The following is a 16,965-nucleotide window of genomic DNA, read 5'->3' as shown; positions in this document are numbered from 1 at the left end:
TTGATTTTTTTTTCCTTTATTTTTTTTCTTGGTTTTTTTTTTTTTGGTTTGAACATATGCTTTAGTTGTACATATGCTTTAGTTGTACAGTTGTACAGTTAATTTATAGCCCTAAGCACAGTCACTGGTGAGGAACAGGCGTGGAAATCATGCAAACTCCTCATCAACATATGATAATCTTTTGCTAATATTGTTTTAATATTGTAATACTATATCAAAGTACACACGTTTTATGTATGTATGTATGTATTAAGTATGTGATCTGATTATGTGGCTCCTTTGACAGGTTGAATCTTCTAAAAATGACATTTAAAACAATAAATACATTTTAGAGGACAATAAATCAATATGATTAGTATAAATATCATGAGAAAAGGTTAACAAAATGTTTATGCACAACGTCTGAAAAGTTGTCAGTGACAACAGTGTGTATTTCATTTGTTTTCCAATCTTGAAATAAAATTGCTGCACATACTGTAGAACTTGTTTCTGGGAAACTGTAATTATTTAAGTCTAAAGTGAACAAACCCATCACGCGTTCTGTATTTAGTTAAGATTACATTTCCTTATAAGCCAGAGTGCTTTTGTTGGCTAAACTCAGTCCTATCTGGCAGGTAAACCTTTCTCATTTGCTCATTTATCAAACACCTGCCTGCAAGTGAATTACAAAAACATCAATTTTCCCCTAAAATAAAAAAAAAAAGAATGTACCAAGCCGAAATAATCCAGGCAGCGGTTACATTTAACTTAAATTTAGCTGGCAATAGAGCGTAATTTATACAAGACGAGATCGGATCAAATGTACCGAAGAACTGCATTTGATGCAGCCATCTTATAGTAAGAGCTTTTGTGGTTTTTAGAAACCTAGCGGTGCCTCAGGAACTACCCAGTCATTGGATTGAGGGTGACGTAGCTTATAAGATAAAAGAGCCATTTTGGAATTGATTTTGTCTTTAACTCTGCCTTTGAGGTGCAGTCATTTGTTCTCCGACACACAGACACTCGGGTAAATAATGAGCGATGTTTTCCACCTGGACACCTCCAATTTACATCATTAATCAGTTGGCTGCTGCTAATCAGAGCTAACAAAAAAAGTAGGATTGATGTGGCCGTACTGGCGACTTGTCCCTTGGGGAAACAAAGTGAGACGGATGATGCTTGTAACAGATGGTAGAAATGCAGTTTGATATATCAGAGTTAACTTATGGCCAAAACCTTCACACGCATTCATTTTGCTGCTGCCCAAAAGAGTTTTGTAGAAACTGCTATTGTTTTGAATGATTGCAAATCTGCAACTTCACTCAATTTTCTTTTTGTCCTTTGCTGCTTATTCTGTGAGTTCAGGGTCACCACAGCAGATCATTTGTGCATTTGTCAAATGATGGTATTGAATTCACAGTCAAACCCCAAACACTTACACTCCAGCTGACACGACAATGGCTCCAACATCTCTGGCAATTTTTGATGAATAAAGTTGAATAGAAGAATGGACACAAAGAAAGAAGAAAGAGAATAAAATCTACTCATTTTAACCTGGATTCTCGACTGTGTCCAATTAGGGTTCGAACGTGTTTAGTTTCACCTCGTGCAAATCCTAAACTAGATCGAGGCAACGTGTTTCCATCCAATTTGCTAGTGAACTAATTAGGGATATTAATGGCATCTTAACAAAATGTAGCTATTTCAAAAATATCTGTAAAATTCCGGAGGGAGTGACCGGGCGTCCAAGACAGGTCTAGTTTTCATTCAAACCACAGCAAGGAAACACTCATGTCAAATAACACCGTCTCCGTGTACAGGTCCGTTAAAATGTTGTTTATTTGAATATCACATCAAATAATACATTTGTTTATAGTTTTTATTCAAATATAACATTGTTCAGATCTCTGCTCATATGAAACACCATCCCTGATCACTGTTCACTGTGATCTAAACGACCTGTCACAACACCATGAATTAATCTCATTGCAATACTATATTTGCGTGCAATAACAATTATTAATATTCAAAGCTGCAGTACCAAAGTCACCATTTAAACTGTGTCATTTTTGGCTCCAACAGGAGTGAGGTGGGCGTGCGTTTGATAAAGCTCGCATGCTACTCTATTTGGGCGTATTTATAGTGTGTAAACTAGTTTATGATCTACTGTAATCTGATACAATCTGATGCTTCGCAGATAAATAACCTGCTGTGTCAGCTATCAATGCCGTCCACAAACATTTCATACTGTTTTATTATAATTGCTAAAGCGTTTTCTAACTAGTGGAAATCTAGTTTCTATGTTTCTAATAAGAAACATAACAGAACTTCTGAATCTTCTTTTCATTCCCTGGTCAGCGGTCAAATTGGTTTCTGTCTTCTTTCCGTTTCCTGTGACAATGCAAAACAATAAAAGTCATGAGAATCTGTGGCACCTTCGTTAATGTACACGCAAATTGACATGAGCACGCGAGGTGTCCACGCTAACCAAGCGTTTTCTGCAACATTAAGAACAAAGACGAATAAGTGACTCATTAATCCACAAGCACTTTTGTAGAATTTTGTTTTCCAAATCTCTGTACATTGGCACATTGAAATGCCAGTTGGGTGCAATTATTATCTGCAATTATATTGGCAATTTTCAAAAGGCAGGGGCATCAAATTAGATGGCTTTTTTTTTTTTCTTTTCTGTGAATGTTGTGTTTTTCAGTTGCTAATGTATCTCCTGTGGAGAAAAGGCTGGATCGACGGCTGTCAAATCATGGCTGTATTATATGCATGTCCTTCTCCTGGCAAATTGGAAATGTGCCCTGAAGGATTGGAAATAATTACACAAGGGCTTTTATTTCACATATCAAATGTGGCATTTGTGAAACCACTTTACCAAAAGTGGTCTTTATTTTCAGTGTAATATCAGAGCTCACTTCATCTGCTGCCTATTTTCGATGACTACGCGGCTCTTTCGACTGCTCTTTTCTTTTCCTTTGACTTGCTTTTATTCTCTTTCTCCACTGTATGAAAAACTGCATGTTTGGTAAAGAAAATCCTTTGAATCGGCTGCTACTGATAAGTCCCAGTGTGTGATCGGGCTTCTTCACAACGTGTGTAGGATGCGTTTAGAGTTAAGATCCAGGAAAAGCTTAATAATAAATGTTAAGGCTTTTCCCACGTTCACTTCAGTCTTACCGTTTACAGCAGGGAGCACGGCTTCTTTTTGACCTTGGTTGGCTGCGGGCAGAGCACGGCGCGAATGGCCTCATCGAACACAGTCTTCAGACCACGCTGGGTCAAAGCCGAGCACTCCAGGTATTTCACTGCGTCTAATGTGCAAAGCGAGGACACACAGAATATCAACAAAGCAACATAAAGACTAAGAAAAGGAAAAAGGCTGAGGAGGAGGAGCTGTCATTTTAAGCCCGTGTAGGTAATTGGCACTTTTGAAAAGAAATACTATATGAACAATGTCCTTTGCTGCCTTACCCACCTGCATGTTGAATAGCAGTAATAATAAGGCCACAGAATCATCATTGACATGTCAGTAAAAGGTCTAAATGCTTTAGCTTCTCAACCAAATTACATTGTTTAAAACTTGGCTTCTTACAACAGTTTTTTGTAGCAAACACAATGACTTAACGCTGATTTAAACTTCTCCACTGACCTACGCAGAGACCTACGCAGAGAAGGGAATTATGGGTAACCGTAGGTTGTGGAGGCTCACGGAGGACCCAACGTGCACACCTCCCAAATCTCAACAACGTGTTGTGCAGAGATGGGCGTCAACCAAGCCGATTGGATATTGGCCGGACAGTAACCGCTCATACCACATATATGCTGTTTAACATATTCTATTGTACAAGTTCTGTTGTACTTCATTTTGTTTTCACAGCGTTTTGAGATGTCTTTTTGTTTCCAAAAAGGAAACCAGGAAAAGGTTGGGTTTGATAACTAACTATACTTCATATGACACACAAACTATTTTTTTGTGACTGTGGTGCAGGAAGGTAGAGCGTTTTTTGTAAGTATCAGACACCCCATCGCCACCTATTGCTAACCGGTCGCCATTTGGTCCTGGGCAGAGTTGGGTGATTATTGTAACGTACTATTTGAATCCTTTTTAAATCTGTTAGCTAAAACAACGTTTGCATAAAATTACACTTTACATCCAACCAATGGTTTTTTGGCAAACCTAATACACTGATCACTTATTTGTAACACGGGTTAATTTCCACGACTTCCTGCGTGTTTAGGTATTGCTCTATTTTCAGCCTTAACCGGCTGGAAAAACTCCAAGCTGCTGTCACATAAAACCTGAAAGAACCCCAGCGACTGTGACTCACCTATCTCCTTAGCCAGGGCCAAGCCTTGAGGGTAGGTGATCGGCGACAACTTCTTTTCCTTCAGCTTCTCGATGGTGTCCTTCTCATCCCTCAGATCCAGCTTGGTGCCCACCAGGATGATGGGTGTGGAGGGGCAGTGGTGACGGACCTCTGGGTACCACTGTTAGAGGACAGAATTCAGAGTTGAGAGGAGAAAGTCAGACGCTAGCAAATCTCATTAAATTGTCATGAAATAGGTCTTAAATTGCAAATGACTTGCTGAAATATGTATGTGGTTGATATCATAAGTTTCCTGAAAGCCTTTACTTTCTAATACAGCACCTCCACCTCTTTTCCACTTTGAGAATTTCTAGATGTCCAACACTTTGCCCTCTTTCCCTAACCTCTATCCCTCTGTTCTCACCTCCTGTCTCCAGTTCCCCCTCACCTTTCTTGCTCACGCCGTCTTGCTCCACTCTTTGCTTCATTAATCCACCCTCCATTTATTTTCCTCAGTGAGGGAAATGAGAGATCCTATCTGGTAAAACAATTAAGTACATTCTGCAAGTGCCCAAAGGCTAGCGAAAGTTGTGGCTTTTGATTGGCAGCTCCGACCTGCTCAGTGAAGTAGTCTGCTCACTGGCCAGCTGATTGACATGTGGGGATTATGGGTATTACCTAGTGAATCTTGCTTCGGCTTTTTTGAGCCGGTTCTCTGCAAATGTCTTTTCCATGCTGACAATTTAAACCACTGCATGATGCAAATTTGGGAATATCCTAAGTCCCCTTCTCCCTCTCCAATTTTATCTGTGTCTGCAGCTTAATTAAAATACACTTAAATGGCTTGCTGGCATTCTATCAAATGGTCAAAGCCAATAGGGCAGTTCCCTAATGGAAAATTAACTTTATCAAATGTCTACTGCTCTTTTAGCAGGTCCACTGCACATCAAAACAAAGCTGTAAACCTCAGACTTAGACTTGACTGTCGTGGGACTTCAACAAACGAAAACACTAAGATAATTTATGGCAGGTCTACAGCCCCACATTGTATATTAACAGAGCATTCGTCTAAATATAAACTTATTTTACTCTGACTGAATCGGAGACTTGTCTAATTCTATTAATGACTGATTTAAAATGTGACTTGACTCAGACTTAAATGATCGCAGACATGTTTTGAACTACTACTCAAATAACTTGATGCTTAATTCAGACTTGTGACTTCAGTTGAACTACAGCTACAGTGGCGGTAGTTCAGGTGATGAGGGTCAGCGGTTGATTCCCGGTTCCTCCTGTGTGAACTAGCGGACAAACCCACAAACCTCACAAAGGGAGAAGTTATTCTGTGCTCTTTGTGCCTAAACAAAGACCTTGTTGTTGCCTTTGCTTTCATCAACGCCACTTATCTTATACCTCTGCTGAAAATGTTCCCCCTCTGTACATCTGCACAACCAACTTTATGCCGTGTGAAGAAGTTTTAAGAGTATGTGTTTAAATACAAGGGCAGTATTCGAACCAATCCTTGTATCATTATCAAGACATCCCTATTAAATTGCAACACTTATCACGGATAATATAACTACTGACCTACGGGTGGGTAACAGGTGACCTATTGAACTATAATTATAGGCAATATAACAACTAATAACTGATCACTAAAAAGCATATAATAGTTACTTAACCAACTATCATTTTTTTCCCGCCAGTTTGGTTGATTTGTGGTATTTTGTGTCTCATTTAGTTTTGAATGTTTTGGTTATAAAAACGTGTGTTTATGTTGTTATGCAGTGCAACAGTGTCACAGTCATAAGATGAACGATTTGATTTGATTTCAATGAAACTCTACATCTACGTCTTTCTGCCCTTTTATTCCAGTTGAAGTGCTGTAATGTTGAATACTATGTGATCATTTTTTTCAGTCATGCTCTGATTCGCTTGGCATTTATATCCGATGATCTGCTGCCAATAGTTGTTAACTTCTAACTGTTCATGTTTTGTAAAACTGCAAAAAAAGTGGAAAAAAAGGAAAATATTTACAAGATTCAGAATCATCCAATCAGCATCACGAGGATGTAGCTTTGGTTTCTTGGTGTGAAATTGTTCTACATTAGACACCATCACCTAGTCTTTATTTTTCATTTTCCTCTATATCAACTAATCTAGCAGGCAGCATGAAGCACTTTTATGTATTTATTTTACTACTCCACTTTACTGTAACTATGGTTATTTACATGGGATTCGAAGTGAGGAGCAAAGCAGAGGTGAAGTAGACAAAATCAACTGCAGCCTATGTTTCTAAACCTTATTTCCTTCTTGTTATATTGCGTTGATGTTCTTATAGGATATTTCCTGAGTGAAAGAGCAGTGAGGCGTTTTGAGAACATTCCTCCGGAGGCTCTGCTTTTGTTGCAATACTTCTTTTTTGCAACAACTCCTTCTTGCGTCAATGTAGCACAGGAAACGGCAAATCCATCAAATCAAGAGGGCACTTGCGATGAATTCCATACCTGAAAGGCTTTAATTCCCACTGGCTCTTAAGGAAAGGATGTTTTTTTTTTTTTTTTTTTTATGTATCAAACTTGAAGGACAGGCTGTCTCAACCCTAATGTCTCCTGCGGAGCAGGAACAAAGCTTGGTTCCAACTTGGAACATGTGAGAATTTGCTGCTTTTTTTCCCCCCTTTTCATATGATTCTAAAAAATAAACGTTTGACAGCTGTCAAACTAATGACAAACTAAGGATGAAAATAATCTTAGGTTGTTAAAATCGACATCGTTTAAATCAATTCTAGATTAACTTTCAAAGAGTTAAAATAACTCTCACTCCCTGCACTTTTCATTTGATCGGTATTCGGCATTGTATACGAGTTAGGTGGCGTCATCGGGACATACATACATGATTCATATGGGAAAAAAATGGACATCTTTAAATACATGCTTTGCCCAATATAAAGTGTGTCACAGTGGAATTGTGGTGACACTTCTTCTTCTCCCCCTCATTCCTCACCGCTCAAGCTAAAGATAGACGGCGTTGAGGAACATCCTGCGAGACGTCAGCGACATGTGCACAGTAAGCTGCCGTCAGTCATGGCCAGAATGAAATTTGTCCCATGCTGACCCCTGTCTGATCAGTGCATGAGTGTGTGACCTTCACGAAGAGTCCAAATGTTGATGTATACGACAGTGACGAGACTCACCTTAGCTCTGACGTTCTCGTAGGACGCCGGGCTCACCAGAGAGAAACAGATCAGGAAAACATCCTGCATGGATAAACAGTGGGATGAGAGAGTGGGTTAGATGGGAGGAACGAACACACTCGGCCTCTGTGACTTTGCTCAATTGCTCTATTTACATAGTTCGTGTTAAAATAGGAACGTTACTCTTTACCTGTAATGAAATAATAACTGATCGACACAGTTTACCCTGAAGGGCATCTTGCTCTTTTTGTGTTGTGTGGAAACCGTTATTTTTATTATGATGATTATTACTTAGAAGCTTTACTTATTGTCCTGAGGAGCTACCGCTCTTTGCTGCTCAGTACAGCCACAGTCTGAGTTGTGGCCGCTGAGCAGCCGTGCCGTTGCTCAAGTTCACCACAGCATTGCTGAAGGGGAAGGGTAACACCCATCCTGTCCGGTTGAGGATCGATCACAAGCTCGCTTCTCTAGCCACCATTAATGCTTGCTTCAAAAATCGACAAAAATCTGTTATAATAAGGGATTCGACTCATTTGCTTTCTGTCACGTTTTGCCGAAATCTTCAGAACCTTGCTTTGACACCTAAAACCGAGCAAAACCTCGATGCTGACGGCCACAAGACAGTGGTCATAGCACCATATAAAACAGGCTGATGGCCGATAAGGTTCTAATATTTTGTCAAATTATTTCCATCTTTTTTTCCTTTGACTTATCAAATCAAACATCAGTGTTTATTCTCTTGATTATTATTTCTTTTTGTAAGAAAAAACAATAACAAAAAAGATTTAGCTTTGGTTATTCTGTTTCTTTTCCACCTACTCTTTGTATTTAATCCCAGAAAAGTTTTGCATCTTAAACAGATTCCTGAGTAACATCTTTTCTTTTCCGGTTTTATGATTTAATGAGATGCAGCACAGTCACGTTGCACTATTCGCTCCCTGGGTTTTATAGTGGGAGGCGAACCTGACCTTCCCTTTTTTAATGAGCAGTGTGTGTGCATGTGTGTGAGTGTGTGTGTGTGTATGACTGTATACCGTCTGTGGGTAGGACAGTGGGCGCAGCCTGTCATAGTCTTCCTGTCCAGCTGTATCCCACAGGCCCAGGTTGACCGGCTTACTGTCCACCATTACATTAGCTGAGTAGTTGTCAAATCTGCAGCGAGAAGGTCACAGAAGGTCAGCGATCAATCAGTGAACTTATGAGTGTCGTAAAAATGCCACCACGTCAGTGCAAGGTCTCACAACTAGACATTAGTCCTCGAACATTAGAAGCTTTCTATTAGTGAATTCGCGAATGACCAGCAATTCTGCTTTCAAAATAATACAATCACTTTGTTTTTTATGCTGCTAATGAATTTCTTGCCTCACTTATGGTTCGAGTTAGTCTGAGCCTTGCTGCTGAAACCCCTGTGTTTAGGGAACCAGCGAAATGCCCCTCGATCATAATATTTAAGCAGCACCGCCTCTGTGTGGCCACACGGAACGACTGCAGCTCAACCATGGGCTCTGCGAGTTGTCTTCCACAGTTGCTGCTTCTAGCATTTCATGTAGAAAGTTCATATATAGCAACAAGTGTAAGCCACTGACTGCAAATACAAGCAGTAGTATAGATGTCTCAGCATTTCAGCATTTCATTTCCCCTATGCAACACTGATCCAGCCACACTGTTATGACCAACATCCGCCTTCAGTGTCATGTTTTTGCTCATTCATCTCAGTCATCTCAAGGCTTTAGTTAGAACAGCTGCGGCTATAAGTAATATGAAGACAATGTCACTTGTGACCTCAGTTCACTTTTAATATTTCCCTGACTACAATCACTTACTGCAGCCTATGTGTTGTTAATTCAGAAGTGTGCTTTGCTATAAGCCAAGGAAAAAGTCGAAAGTGTGTTCGTGCAGGTATGAAACGTATGCGTGTAATTAAGTGTATGTTTGTAGCAGTGTGTGTGTGTGTGTGTGTGTGTGTGTGTGTGTGTGTGTGGTACTTACACAGTAGGGATGTACTCCCCGGGGAAGGCATTGGTTGTGTAGCTGATGAGAAGACATGTTTTTCCCACAGCTCTACACAAGGAAAAAGAAAATAACAGTTAGATGTTGGATAATATTAGGTTTTGGAAATATGATTTTAGACGATCACACCATATTTATTGTATCTTTTCTGTTCGGAGTTAAGCACACAAGAAAATTAAAAGGAAAAACACGTTTTTTCTACTTATACTAACAGGAAATGATGCAATTTAGCCGCCTACACGAGTCACGCTGTCACTTTAAAATGCAACTTCCTGAGATGTTTCTGCAGATGTTTTACTGTCAACTACAAAGTAATATTTTCCTGTCTATTGTCTTTGTGAAGTGCATTTTGGGACAATTCTTTAACAATAAAAACGGACTCAAAAACAAACAATCTAACAACACAGGGTGTTTTTTTATTTGTGATTTTTGTTTTTTGGTCTCAGCAACCACAGCGATGAAACTGCACGGCTGCGTGCAGGAGGAGAACTAACAAGTATCAACTAGCCCTGTTTCAATTTTCTTCCATTGCTTTGCTGTCAGCATTTCAACAGAAACCCCAGAACACGTGACGCAAATCAGTTAAGACTGTGGTCAATTCTGATTGGTTGCAAGCTGTAAGACGTTGCTTCTTCATGGCTGCTTCCCCAGACAGAAGTCTTCCAGTGGTTAGATAGGCCATTCTGAAATTGGGTGATATGTACCTAAACTGTTGTAGCTGTTATTTGTCTTCTCACGGTCTAAAAGTTACAGGTAAATGCCTTTCGCTCACATAATGACTGTACGTCAGCACGCTGAAGCAAATCCACCCTGTGCCCAACTTGCACAGAGCCCATAAGCTAATTACGCAAATTCACAATCATTTCTTAGGCAACAGACTTATTGCAGGCCTCAGAATCTATATCCTCATTCAGCCTCTTACTATGAGTCATAGTACCCAACATGAACACACAGTTCAGTAATTTGACAAAGGTCAGAAGGCAAAACAGATTTAGTTACGTTGATCAGCCATAACATTAAGCCCACGCCAGATGCCCCTTGTTGACCAGAGCACTGAGATTTGGAGGACTTTGAAAGCCAAGCCAACACCTTGAATTCATTTTTGTGTTCCTCAAACCATTCTTGAACCATTGTTTGCAGTGTGGTAGGGTGCATTGTTCTGCTGAAACAAGCCACTGCCATTTCCATAATGGCGTGTTATTGCTCAGCGAAGGTTTCTGTAGGTGGTACGTGCCAAAGTATCATCCACATGAATGGCAGGACGCAGAATTTCCCAGCAGAACATTGCCCCAGCATCTCACTGCCCCCTCCCCGGGTAAACAAAACACATGTACTGTAACTTTAAATATGTACATGTAGCACCAGTAGCTCTTTTGCTGGATCACATCAACGTCAGGTGCCATTGTAACGAGATTATCAATGTTATTTGCTCCACTTGTCAGTGTTCATAATGTTATGGTTGATCTGTGTGCGCTGATCCTAACTGGACAACGGGCATTATAATTCAGGTGATTCTTATGAAATGGTAAATTATCTGCACTTATTTAGTGCTTTTCATTTTACTAGTTAAATAGTTCACAGTGTTTCTTCTTATTCACATATTCACACACCCACACACACACACAGACAGAAGCATATTTCATTGGTAACCTGCTATTAATAACAATTAAAACCTATGGATCAAGGCCTCACAAAGTCAAAAGATGCAAAACAAGAATATGTCGATTTGCTTTTTTTCAAAGCTCTTAAAACTGCAACTAATGTTCTCCATCATGTTGGGCGTTTGCTCAGGTGTAAACAGGTTTCTTTTAGTATTAAATGTTTTAAACATGACACATTTAGTGGACAGGGGGAAGCAGATATATTCTAATGTTTTTTTACAGTCTGGTTTGTTTCACACAATATGCCACAGGGTTTGACACAAGAAGATATGTGTAGAAAATTAAGTACAATAATAATCTAATATATTACGTGGAAAAAAAAACTACAATGTCCAAGTATTATGTCGCCTGAGCTCATTTTTCTCCACAGCACATGAAATCTGATAACTAGTGAGTAATGAATGGGGAATTCACCAGCTTTCTTTGAGTGTGAGTTTATCCAAATCATACAAAAACTCCCACATACCCATTTTGGTATTTAGCCATGCAGATAGTTCACTGTTCTCTGCCAGTGTTCACAATCGTGCAAATAAAATATCTGTCACATGCAACTTCTGCCGCCAAAAGCAGAAGACAGAGATGTTTTGTGTTGAAGAAGCCATCTCAAAAGTCACTTCCTGGTCCACTAGTATACATTTGTTTGTATAGTGTCAATTTATTTACGGCTACAATATGCAGCTTTTGCATCCGAATGTGACTCACGGGGTTTGGGTTTTGGCCTTTTCTGATTGGTTAGAAGCGTGAGCCTCGCTCAAGAATCGTTAGAGGTGGTGTTTTCTGTGAGTCTGCCTCAGGAGGTGTCAACACCACAGTAAGATGAGTTATGGAGTATGTCTCAATGGGCAGAGCAGAGGGTTGGCATCCAGAAAGCCTCTGTTTTGAATTGATTCACGTTTGGAACAGGTTCTGCTGTGCCGACCCCTGAAGCAACAAGCTGAAAGCTGCATGTCTCCACTAATAACATATCAAAAAGTTACACACTGTAGCTATAAGTGACTTCCTAGTGTAAAATGACATATGGCCATCAAAATGTCCCACTTCCTGAATAGAGGAAAAGGTTTAAGGTTATGTGAAGGTTTAAGGTTGGGTTTAGTTTTGCTAGTTAAGGTTATGAGTAAGGAGTGTGTTCTTTCAGCGAAGGCTCTCATAATGATAGAAATCCACAACTGTGTTTGTGTGCTCTGTGGTCGTGTGCGAGTCAAACAGAAACTGGTCTGTTTCAGAAGCATCGCTTTGCGCCGAAAACAGGAACCAGCCAAACTGAACGATCAAGATCAATTTTTTTTTGGAGGGGGGGGTGGTGGCTTTTCTTATCAGTTTGTTTTTTAAAATCAACCTTTCTGTCCCCAGCTGAGGCCATGCTACATTTCAGGGGATTAATTTCTCTTTTTCTGACATTTTATATCAAAATGGCCCGATGGTGAATATCTTCCTTTTTTTTTTATTTTTATTTTTTTGTTGTTGTTGTTACTCACTTCCTGTTTCTTTTAAGATTTTTTTTTTTGTACTCAACTAGTTGAACTAGAATTACAACATTTCTTTCATGTTAGTTTGAAACATCCTTGTGTCACTTGCTTAGTCACTCCAATAAAATAATGTTTGTATACTGTACGTGAGAATGGTTTGTTCGGGAAATGTTTGATTCTGAAGGGTTTATTTAAAGGGTCGACTTCACCAATTCTCACCTTGCTCTCTATGGCTGTAGTTCAGGGCGTACATGTACATTAATGCTTTCAAATGTCCCTCTGACTTCCCCAAATTCAAACATGTCTCTAATGTAGCTAAAACACTCCTACAGATGACATCCCATGGGGGAGTTTCCTATCATTAGGAGTTCAGATGATGCCATATGGGGAAGCCCTGGAAAAGCAGATTGAACATGATTACAAACTCCATAGTGTGAGCAACTAGTGATGTCATCTGGAGGCATCCTTCAGCTAGACGTAGAGAGATATTTTCATTTAGGGAAGTCAATAGGACGTTTAATGGCATTCGTGTACATGCATCACGCAAATTAGAGCCAAAAGAAGCAACTTTTATTTCTCCTTATGAGGCTGGTTTGTTGCATTTCATGGCTTAAACCTTTAGTATTTGACCCCCCGGAAGTGCTGTCATCTCATGTGTGAGAGGCTTAGTGATGGAGGGACTAGATATATGTGCAGACCTGGCCAAGCTGAAACAACTACTCAAGAACATTTGCTCTTTCGTGCCATTTTATTCTGTGAATTCGTCTTTGAACTGAAGAAAGACTTGACAGGAAAGGCCGGGACACACCAAATGGACTGTTGGTCATGGGCGCAGTCCATCGGCCTGGTCTTTGAGGTGTATTCAACGTCGCTGGCACTAGCTGCACCCTGGCAGTGGCTTTTTCGCTGAAATACTAAATTCTAAGTTTTGTAGGCTTTAAACAAAGTTGTTGTGTGTTGGCTGGGTTTTAAAATCTGTCTTTAATGCTATGAAATCAGAAATGAAGATTGTTTCTGTTGAACTAAGCTGTGTTTATTCACATCATATACAGTATCAAATATCAGTAGCATGATGACGAATAATGGCTTGATGAGGCTTGACAGAGTTCCTGCTACTTAAGACCAACTTCCCCTTCTCTCTTTGCACCACCCCCCCACAAAAAGAAAATAGAAATCACACCTGCTTTTGTCAAACACAAACAAGTGTTCACACATCGCCCAGTGTCTGCACAATGTTCGTCTGTACAGAGTTGACCCTCTGTAAAACTCAACAGCAGAACGATGAGGCTGCTGCTAAACAGCAAAGGCTGCAGCACAATGCCTCACTGACTCAGTGCCAACACAAATGTGAAAAACGTGGCACAAATGACTCATACAACCACCGGCTTCAACTGACAGCTCGTCCGCTGAGACAGACAGTCTGTGAAGCTTTCGGCACTGATTGGCCAGGTGTGCACAGGTGAGAAGCTGGGGAGAGTCTCCTCTTCACATTCCTCACATTGCACATTCTTTGACCATTTGTGATCTGGTGGCAGCTGTGTTGGCTGCGTGATAGAAATTTACGTGATCGAACAGAACCCATAAACACACCCTGTGTTTTTTACAAATTCAAGCTGCCCACTGGTAACATATATATATATATATATATATATATATATATATATATATCAGATCATTTGTTATATAGGTGACCACATATGACTCACCAGCAAACACACAGGATGCCACATATGTGACATAAATCAGACAATCTGCAATATTTTCCTGAAACAATTCATGTTTATTTAGTGGCTAAAGAGTTTTAATGTTTTATGGCTAATAGTTTTGCATTTTGTGTTACATCCTCAAAAACATCAGGACATGTGATGAGACGTGGACTTTTTGAATATCGAGCCTTCCAAGCATTTCCTTTTGGTTATGGTGTATCAGTGCACTCCACATTATCACATACTGTAGCTTTTTTTTTTTTTTTTTAAACTCCCCTTCTCTACTGTCATCTCTTTATTACCTCACACTCCTACAGTCAGGAGTCCACACAGTGAGTCTAGGCGCAAAATGTACTTGGCTAACGTTAGGTACAAATCATTTCATATCGACACCATTTGCTGTTAGGGAACAATTGAGGTCCACAATTAAATATACTCTTGGCTGTGCTAGTTACTGGAAAACAAACAGGGGGTCTCCTTTACTAAAGCTGGTAACCCATCCTCTCAACTCTGGCTGCTTTGCTCAGTAGACTTCCTGTCTACTATGGAGTGAACTATGGATGACGTATTTTTGTAGGCCAACCCAGAAGTTAGCATCCCCCTGGTTCCAGTGACAAAAAGCAAGTGTCTGACCTGAACTAAGTAGCAAGTTATAAACTTAATGAGCAGCTGAGACTCCGTGTTATTTCTGCTGACATTCAGTGTTTCCAACAACTTCTCTAGTCTCATAAACCACTTGATGGCACCACGTAAAATCTCTAAAATTGTGCAACTGGGGTATTTACGGATAAATGTATCTCTCAGACTACGATGTAAAAACCTCCTGAACTGTTACCGACAGACCTCATTACTTTTAAACTACGACCTTAATTTTAGACAAACCTATAGACTTTAGAATGAGGGAACTAGAAGTGCGTTAATGCAAATTTAGCACTTTATTTCAAATTCAACAAGCTACTGTGAACTAAACGAATGCAATATTTATTTATTCCAGTGGTTAATTTTAAATCACAGTGTCACATTCAACATGTAGCAGGAAGCACAGCACACAGGAGGAAATGATGTACTACAGTACCTGTGCACTACCTGTAAATGTTTTCTGTTATAAAAAGTTATTCTATGTTTGCATTGATCTGCTGGATCTGCTTTATAGTTTCCATCCTGACAATCGGCCCGTCCTGCTCCACCTTCAAGGATTAGAGGTGGTTTTACTGAGGTGGTAGATGACACATTGTACAAACTTGTCCCAAGTACATTTCCTACAGACTGAACAATTCATCTGGTTTTTCTAAAGTACTACAACGACCCACATTGAACAAAACAAAACAAAAGAACACGTATATTCTTGCACGTTTTTCCTTTTGTGTTTCATGAGCTCCTTTTTCGACAGTTCCGAGATGCTCATCTACAGCACAGAGTCTATATTCTGAGCTTGCGCCACTACATTTTCCTGCATGTTGTGGCTTGCACCCATCCACTAGCACCCTCACCCTGGATCAGCCCTGTCAAAACCAATGCCTGAAAATTCACCCGTGACACTTGACAAAGTTTTTCTACAAGTGTAGGACTTCTGTGGCCTTTAGGTTTTACAGTGAACACCATATTACACAGCCACATAACTGCGGAAGTTGCTAAAAAAAAAAACCTGTTACCCGAGGCCATTCAGGCCATGGAGAAAACATTAAATTCGGAGCCTGGGGCCAAATGTGTATCAGCTGAGTTAACGCTACATGATTCAAAATGAAGTCAGCTCGAGTTGAAACAAAGTAGGGAAATTAAAGTAATAGCGTACCCATCTCCTACGACCACACATTTGATAGCCTGCATCCTGTTCCGCTCCGCTTCGTCTGTGCTCTTGTACTCAGAAAAAGAAACAGACTCAGAGAGGAAGGTGCAGAGAAGCTGATCAGCATGCAGCTACAGGAAATTGTTACACACCTCCCTCGCTCTCCTCCCTCTGCTGCCTTTTTTCTTTTTTTTTATTTCTCAGTCTCTCTTCCTTCATTTTGCACACATCTGTGCTTCCTGTTTTGGTGTGTGTGTGTGTGTGTGTGTGTTTTTTTTTTTCTAAACAACACAACTTAGGCAAGAAGCGTACAAATGGTGCAAGATACAGTTCTAAGGACTGATGCGGGAAAAGTCGCTGTTGCAACAGATAAGAGCGGTGAAATGGCCCTGAAGGGTTTTAAAAGAGGGAAGATGTAACAATAACACTAGACTTTATTTAATACTTCCTCGTTTTGCAGTCATGTGTTTGCACACTGACATGTTGAACAACACAAACTCACAGACTTGCTGGTGATTGTTTGCGTCTAACTTGAACTTAAATGTATAAAGTAAGGAAAATTAAAAAAGGAAAAATGTGCAGTAGTACACAAACCCTTCCACTGATGCTACGCACCCACGCAGACACACCTACAGTACACAACCACACATTTGTGGGGGGTTTTTTTTGTAGCATTTGTAGACATAAAATGTAGTTTAAGTAGTTTAACCTTTATTTGAAAGGAGATACAGACAAATTAAGTAAAGTACCAAAAAACACTTTTAACGTTAAGAATCAAATGTGTAATCAAACAGTTCAAATTTCAAGTGTGTGCAGTCATCAAATATATGCAGTAACATAAACTG

At 39.9% G+C, this 16,965-nt stretch overlaps 1 protein-coding gene across 1 annotated transcript; it reads right to left on the bottom strand.

Moving 5' to 3' along the window:
- Window positions 1-1,800: 1,800 nt before the first annotated feature.
- rac2 (Rac family small GTPase 2) lies at window positions 1,801-16,285 on the bottom strand. Its single transcript, XM_067497604.1, has 7 exons — window positions 16,127-16,285; window positions 9,481-9,552; window positions 8,526-8,643; window positions 7,492-7,554; window positions 4,317-4,476; window positions 3,166-3,299; window positions 1,801-2,370 (listed from the first exon to the last, which is right to left on the bottom strand). The coding sequence occupies exons 1-6, from the start codon at window positions 16,159-16,161 to the stop codon at window positions 3,169-3,171; spliced, it is 579 nt and encodes a 192-aa protein (XP_067353705.1). The 5' UTR covers window positions 16,162-16,285; the 3' UTR covers window positions 1,801-2,370; window positions 3,166-3,168.
- Between the last annotated feature and the right edge of the window lie 680 nt (window positions 16,286-16,965).

Source organism: Channa argus, chromosome 3 (assembly GCF_033026475.1).
Source record: "Channa argus isolate prfri chromosome 3, Channa argus male v1.0, whole genome shotgun sequence".
In the NCBI taxonomy this organism is placed as follows: Eukaryota; Metazoa; Chordata; class Actinopteri; order Anabantiformes; family Channidae; genus Channa; species Channa argus.
This window is presented reverse-complemented; position numbering and strand designations above follow the sequence as displayed.

What these genes read in the sequence shown, in the direction of transcription:
- rac2 (XM_067497604.1), bottom strand. Translation starts at nt 16,161, where the DNA reads ATGCAGGCTATCAAATGTGTGGTCGTAGGAGATGG. An exon ending in GGGGAGTACATCCCTACTGT is followed by an intron (nt 8,644 to 9,480) that starts GTAAGTACCACA and finishes TTCTCGCTGCAG; the next exon opens with ATTTGACAACTACTCAGCTA. An exon ending in CACTGTCCTACCCACAGACG is followed by an intron (nt 7,555 to 8,525) that starts GTATACAGTCAT and finishes TTATCCATGCAG; the next exon opens with GATGTTTTCCTGATCTGTTT.